At 31.8% G+C, this 7,227-nt stretch overlaps 2 protein-coding genes across 2 annotated transcripts; one reads left to right on the top strand and one right to left on the bottom strand.

Annotated features, from left to right (window-relative positions):
- Window positions 1-988: 988 nt before the first annotated feature.
- Window positions 989-4,841, bottom strand: LOC144843835 (DCN1-like protein 1). Its single transcript, XM_078700796.1, has 7 exons — window positions 4,765-4,841; window positions 4,448-4,661; window positions 4,164-4,332; window positions 3,667-3,797; window positions 3,311-3,393; window positions 2,704-2,800; window positions 989-2,617 (listed from the first exon to the last, which is right to left on the bottom strand). Exons 1-7 carry the CDS (start codon window positions 4,765-4,767, stop codon window positions 2,541-2,543), a joined length of 774 nt encoding a protein of 257 aa, XP_078556922.1. The 5' UTR covers window positions 4,768-4,841; the 3' UTR covers window positions 989-2,540.
- Window positions 4,842-5,048: 207 nt separating this feature from the next.
- Window positions 5,049-6,763, top strand: LOC144843837 (NADH dehydrogenase [ubiquinone] 1 alpha subcomplex subunit 1-like). Its single transcript, XM_078700798.1, has 3 exons — window positions 5,049-5,231; window positions 5,643-5,726; window positions 6,243-6,763. Exons 1-3 carry the CDS (start codon window positions 5,130-5,132, stop codon window positions 6,270-6,272), a joined length of 216 nt encoding a protein of 71 aa, XP_078556924.1. The 5' UTR covers window positions 5,049-5,129; the 3' UTR covers window positions 6,273-6,763.
- Window positions 6,764-7,227: the final 464 nt, after the last annotated feature.

Here is a 7,227-nt window from a genome sequence, read left to right as displayed (position 1 = left end):
AAGGGCGCCATTTCGTTTAAGCTTGTTTCTCACTAGGACGCAACGCAAGAACGTGAGCCGCAAGGCAAATTGATCAATCAAAAGTGATGTTTGGTGGAAAAAGTGAAACAGACATCTGCGACTAGCAAAAAAAAAAAAGAACACAATACATTTAATCTTCTGTACAATTTATTAGGATGCATTACATATTATAAATAAACATTCCCAATCTGTAAGTATTCTGTGATTTTATATAAAATTTATGTTAGGTGTGAAACCTACAATTTTTTTTATAGCAGACAATTTTATTATGGTGTGTAAATAGGCCTAGAATTACAAAAGACACAGTAGCACGCCTAAATGTTTCTATAAGGTCTGATTAAGTTGACCCACCACATAAGTGCTGGTTTAGGAATACTTTTTGTCTTAGTATTATATTATTATAAGTATCTGGACTCGGGTTTATGCTGCTAAAATTGTATTAAAAAAACAAAGACTAATAAGAAAAAAAATATGTGCAATTTTTGTTCCAATTTCCTCGTAACCCTTTGTTTGTTTATGTCTATATGTACAGCTGTTTTTGAAACTGATAGACAAAGTATGATGTACAGTAACTCTCCAAATATATATACTGTATTTATATATTATACCCAATATGGTTTGGTTTTCGCAATTTATGCATTGTGAAAAGTCTGAAAGTTTGGGAGAATTGAATTGAATTACTAAAGCAAAAAATTAAATAATTTGTTACTAGGCATGCTGATATTTCAAGAACATTTGATTTAGTGTAAGTTGAATTTAGAATAAGGTAATTTTCTCTTTATAATAAACACACCTATAATATTATTTCAACAAAATTATAGTTTTTTAAATAAATTAAAAAGTGATGAAATTTGTCATCAACTCACAGAAGTCTGAAATTCTGTATTCGTCCGTGAGTAAAAACAAAATTTGGACATTCTAATTTAATGTGGTATTTTGGCAACACAAAATAAAGAAATGTATACTATTATAAATGTAATAATGACAACTTCCAATGAATAAAAATATTTCTTATATTATTGTTAAAATGTTTGGGTAAAAGTATGGGCAACATGTATATCTAAATACAGCACACAGCTAGTTTATGCTAAACCTGGACTAGAATGTAATCATGAAAATAGAAAATTCTCTTTTTCTATACCTAAGTAAACGAATACATCAAACATCACTAAAATATTACCTTATTTTGTATTGTTAAAATGAGAGCTGAATAAGGTTGATCACAAATAGCGTGCTCGACGTATGGTGGGAGGGGGTTGGGAGCAAACGTCACGACGCGCCGTACGTCTTACAAACAACAAATCACGTACATACGCATCGTGGCGTTTGCTCCCAAAACCCTTCCACCATACGTCGTGCAAGGACGTTCATTTGCGAAATCAAGCTATTTGCGATACGTTATTAGGAGATAGGTGGGGCATGTGTCTTATGTGATTAGGTTCAATAAATTACCTCAATATTATTGGCAGCAGTAACCGTAAAATAAATACAGTACCAGTTTATGATATATTACCATAATCTACAATGCTTTAGTTTGGTTGTTTAACAGAAGATTATGTCAACATTATACTGGTTACGGCAGTAACTACATTTTGTTTACTTTTTAACCTGTCTTTCTTAAACTATTATTGCAGTGACGGACTGGATTGAAACAAACTTAACTCATGCAATATTGCAGTAACAAAATGTAATTACTGCAATAACTGCAGTAGAATAATTGTTGAATCATCCTTAATAGAGGACAAGAATTCATGAATGAATCACTGTGCAATGTCTATTAAACCAGGGAAAAGCAGGATTAACAGTAATCTTGCTCTTTCCTGATTAGATTCATTTTTATGGAAAAAACATAATTGTTATATCTGGTTGTAAATCAGTTTGATGCATTTTTAACTTCAAGAACAAGATAGACTATGATTACAACCTCTACCCTTGCGGTCCAAAGTTTGGAAAGAGGCACTGAAATTTTGTTTGCGAATTAACAATAATATTTTAGAGTGCTAATCAATGGAGTACAGTAAATGTTTGGTAGCCTTGTTGCAACAAAACTTAAACCATTAAAATACAATAGAAGATTTTCATATTATTTCATAGTAGCTACAAATAATGGCAAGTAGATGGAAACTTGTTACGTATGCACACTGTTGTAAGCATGGTTGATGTAGTAAACATGTACTGTATGCCTAAATCCATGCATGCCACCACTATCTAGCTTCAGCTGCCCACATTTAAGGTGTTGGCCAATCATGCCTCTTCTGTTAGATATCCGTTTCTGGTGTCATATTTAATTCTAATCTCATTTACTCCTGTTTGTACTGCCTACCGCAGCTCTATCATTCTTGCCACCCTTTTGTCTCAGATACGTTACATACGACTGAAGTTAAAGATGTTTTGGTAATGTATACCTCCCTGACACAAACACAGTTTTGCGAGTAAATCAAAGTTTTATATTGAAAATTCAGATGGCGCAATACAAAGAAATTCATTATTGAAATGTTAAAGTTCTCGAGTCATTAGTTTTAGACTGTTGTACTCTTTTTCTGTACAATAGGTTTAGCATATTCCACAAAATCGTCTATCAAAACTGGCCAAGCACCTAGAAAATAAAAAAGTATATGTGTTTATTATGGCAACTAGCCCTGTCTGATGTATAAAATGTATCTTATTAGAAAGAAAACATACCTTCTTCATCGTAGTTTGTCATATCACATGTGATCATATTACTAAAGTCAAGGAGTAAATTCCAAGTGTCTCGTGGGATTGATTTTTTATGATTTTCCTATAGAAACCAAAAACATATAGTAAAAAGTAGTAAAAAAACTTTCAGTAGTACTAAAACTGTGTCCACTAGAGTTAAGCTACATAGAAAGGATTTAAGCTGATCTGAATCATATCAGAGTTATATTATAACTCTGATGTATCTTTGAAATAGTACCTCTGATTTCCGAAGTACAGTATATCTGATTATAAAATTAAATAAAATTATACCACACATGTTTTGAACGTAGTAAAAAAAGCTAATCTGACTGAAACACTTCATTTAACTCCGATAGAGAAAAAGAGTGTGTAAACATAGCTTAAATGTCACTTCACTTTGTCATTGTTTATGGATGGATGAACAATGCGATTCCTGGCTGGAGGAAATACTACATACGAACACTTCCAAAGACCAAAACGTTTCCAAAGAACCCCAAAGGTGAGAATAATAATGACAACAGCTATTGTGCTCAATATATAATATAATGTGCTCAAATATAATGTTGAATATCTTCATTTTTTGTTTTTATACCTCTAGAAATTTGCACCACAAATCAAGAAATTCAAATCTGCCATCCAAAACTATTTTCCAATATGCTTGTGCCATGTCAAGATCTATAAGACAAACATATTACAAATGAGCAATACGGCATATAATAGGCCACTTATATTATTTAGACAGCACTGTTCTAAACAAAGTTTAAAATAAAAAGTTTTATCAAGGCCTGTTCTTAACATTTTTATGTTTTAACCTTTTACTATTTTTTACATATTTTAATAATGTATTGTTTTTTGTATGTATTTGTGTGTAACTATTTTTATCATGTTTTTTAACCTTGGAACACAAATTTCAATTACTCATGTATTTGAAAATTAATTTGAACTTACCTAGACTCTTCTGCCCAGGAGTTTTAGCAAAGTTGAACGTAAACTGATAAAAATGTTTGAATTTATTTGTGTCTTTTAACTCATTTTCTAATGATCCTAATTTACATTTTAACTTCTCTATAGAATCACAACTAGAAAAAAGAAAAGAAAATATCATGTCATGTGTGATCATTCGTAACTTTACACTCTTAAAACAAACGCAAGTAATCAATATTCCAATACAGTTTTACAGTTTAACCTGATGTATATTTTTTTTGTAGACTTGTATGAACATTTGATGTTGATGATCATGACAAAATATAATATTGTTTAAAGGTTTGCATGGCGAATAGTAAAGTAGTAAAATGAGGTTTGCATACCACATGTTTCCAAAAAAAGAAAGAAAATAAAGTTGAGAAAGATATGGCATTTCATTACTTTACTTAAAACATTAAGACTTTTTCAACATAAGAAAATAGCACTTTAAAAAAATGAAAAACAAAGAATAATAAACCAACCCCAATTCCATCATTCCATCTATAAATTCTTTTTTACTAAATTCACATTGTGTTGCAGCTTTAAATTTCCATGCTACAATTAAAACTAATTTACTCGTCGGATCTAAATTAAGATCATCACAGAACTTTGCAATTCCCTCAGCTAAGATCTTGTCATCCTCAACTTGATCTTAAAAAAAGAAAATAAACTCATTTAGGCCTAGTTAATGAATTTAACGAAAAACACATCATCATCATCAGACATCATCAAAATACTGTATTTACTATTTATATGTTATACAAACCTTTATATCGATTGTATAATTTCTCAATCTGCTTTCTATCTACGACTGGTTTTGGTTCTCTGCAGTACCTATCTGGATTTTGGAAATAATTATCAGAAGAAACGTCCAGCCTCCAGTCATGTTGTGATAGGCAGTATATCGCCGTCTTCTCCCCTGTGTTCGTGAACTGAATAAATTGCCTCACCTTGTCTCGTTGTGACGATTTCAATTTGTGCTGTGTAAATGATGTATGATAGTATTTAAAACAAGGAGAACATAAATAAATTAAATAAATATCTAATAATAAGTATGATCATAATCAAATCCAAATATCATACCATTTTTGCATAAATTCAGAAAATGTTGCCACTGCCTCTCAAAAAATAACACTAAACTATTGAAACATTACATAACCTTTACCCTTTGACATAAAATATTTCATCATAAAATATTTTAGTTAAGTACGTTTTTTTAACGGAAAAAATATAAATTATCTATCAAATCAGGTAAGAAATATTGTTTAAGAATTGAAATTTATTTTAAAATTCCTATATTATGTAAGGTACTTTAAGACCAACCTATTTGATGATATTCATATCAACAATTATTATGTGTCATCCACTCAACTTTGGTGGTGGTGGTTCGGTTTCGTTCTTCTTTTTTTAACCGGCAGGAGAGAAAATCAGTTGCTAAAATAAACAAAATGTGGTATGAAATCTTACCAGGATTTTTCATTATTGTTGGCTGTGTAACTGCTGTAGGTATGGGAAATAATTTATGGCAGAGATTAGCGAATGGAGGCAAAGTAAGTGTACTTTTTCTGGGCTAGGCCGGATCGCTAGGTTAGCTAGGCTAGACCTCTAAGAGTCTAGGCTTAGCCTAGCCTACTTTAGACGTTTAGAGTGCTAGGAGAGAGGCTACCTAGGCCTACCTCTTCTTACAGAATACCCGCCCTGACCTACTAGGCCCTAGGTAGGGCAAGTCCTAGCCAATTAATTAGCTTGACTAGTTTAGGTGCTAGTTAGATAGTAAGTAGCCTACTAGAGGCGGATTAATTAATTAAACTTCAATTTCATTTTGACAAATCCAGTTGCAATAAAAATTAAAAATAAGAGATGTCAGGCCTCTCTAGTTAGGCCTACCTTGTTGCCTAGTCATAGCCTATTAATTATGTGTATGTAATTCAAATTCATGAATAATTATATATCTTTTCCAGCTACGAAGAGTTGTAAATAGCAGATTTGAATATACAATGGTAAGGAGAGATATGAAATTAGCAGGCCTGGAATGGAGAGCAAAGGTTTGTTTGAATTTACCAATAATGTAAAAAATGACAGCAGTATGCAATGATCTGACACAAAATGAATTACTTTTTAGTTTTAGGTCTTCTCCAGGAATTCTCAATTTCTTCAACAATAACTTTTAAGATCACACATTTTTTGACACAATTGTGACTCTTTTCTGCATAATGCTAATGTAAAGCAAGTTGTCCTTTTATATTTTTTTTAGTCTTAAGTTCTGGCTACACTAGTAAACTAGTTTGAAAAAAAAAATGCCCAAATATGGTGGTGATATGCCTAAATATGGTAGTGATATGCCTAAATGTGGTAGAGATATGACATTATCATGTCCATATATGGGCACATTACATTTTTTGACACATAAAGTTTGATAGTATAGACAGAGCTTTAGGTTTTGAAGGATGTTCAATGTATATCAAGTAACAACCATTTTACATTATATTATTGCTTATTATAGCACTCTGTAGCAATAATTTATATGAATTTAATTTTAATCTCTTTTATTTGCATTTCAGGGATTGGAAGCTTTACCAAAACCCGAATAAATGTTTCTTAGCAATTTTACAACTACTTCCGTATGTATTTTCAAGTTTGAGTGATGCATGGATTGCATATGTTTTGCAGAGTAAAGGATTGGAAAACAAGCTAAAAACCACCAGTTGTGATTTAATAATAATTTCAAATTTGGAGGTTGTGCTACTCTCAATCGAAAATACAACTTTAAAAAATGTCCTGCATTTATTTAAATTCATCAGTATAAAGGGAAAAGGTTTTGTGTCAAGATCAGAGAATTTTTCTTAATTTTTCAACTCGGAATGGAAGAATTACACCATCTTTTGTTCATTAACAAATACAATGGACAGCGATAAGAACAATTCTCAATATGGATGATACCATAAACAGCAGCTACTTTGAAATGAGTGTTTAACATTAGAAATTCATACCACTGGCTGTTGACTAATTGTAAATAAAAGTTTAACAAAATATAAGTGTTTCTCTTGTTATTTTTTTTAAGCACGTACTTAAACTTTTAAAACTTATTTGACCAGCATTATTATAAATACATTAGAACCCCTTATTAAGGGGACATCTTTGAGGCCCAACAGTGTGTCTACTGTATATAGTATTCTACCAATATCATTTTATCCATCCTCCATGTTTTGACACTCCAAAAGTTCTTTGCTCCTGCACTTTTTTCAATCGCCATATTACATGTAGTAAATTACAAATCATCTTTACCATTAGTAGTACAGTACATGTTTAGTTACTTGGTTTGGTGCGTCAGTCTTGATGAATTCCACATGCCATATTAGAATGAATTGGTATAAAACTGTTCCTCAGTGGCATAATGACTATGAGTGCTCACTGGCTAAACCCAGGGGCCCCAGAGCTTACGAGGAAGGAAACGGGCATTAAAATATGATGGAAAAAAGCCAGAGGCATCCAGTGTTGGATAGCCATTTAGGGTCCCTCAGCCAAGGGCGTTGGGTCTCTGCGTTA

The sequence above is a fragment of the Antedon bifida genome, chromosome 5 (assembly GCF_963402885.1).
Source record: "Antedon bifida chromosome 5, ecAntBifi1.1, whole genome shotgun sequence".
Classification (NCBI taxonomy): Eukaryota; Metazoa; Echinodermata; class Crinoidea; order Comatulida; family Antedonidae; genus Antedon; species Antedon bifida.
Note: the sequence above shows the minus strand (reverse complement) of the source record. Positions and strands in the feature narration are given on the sequence as shown.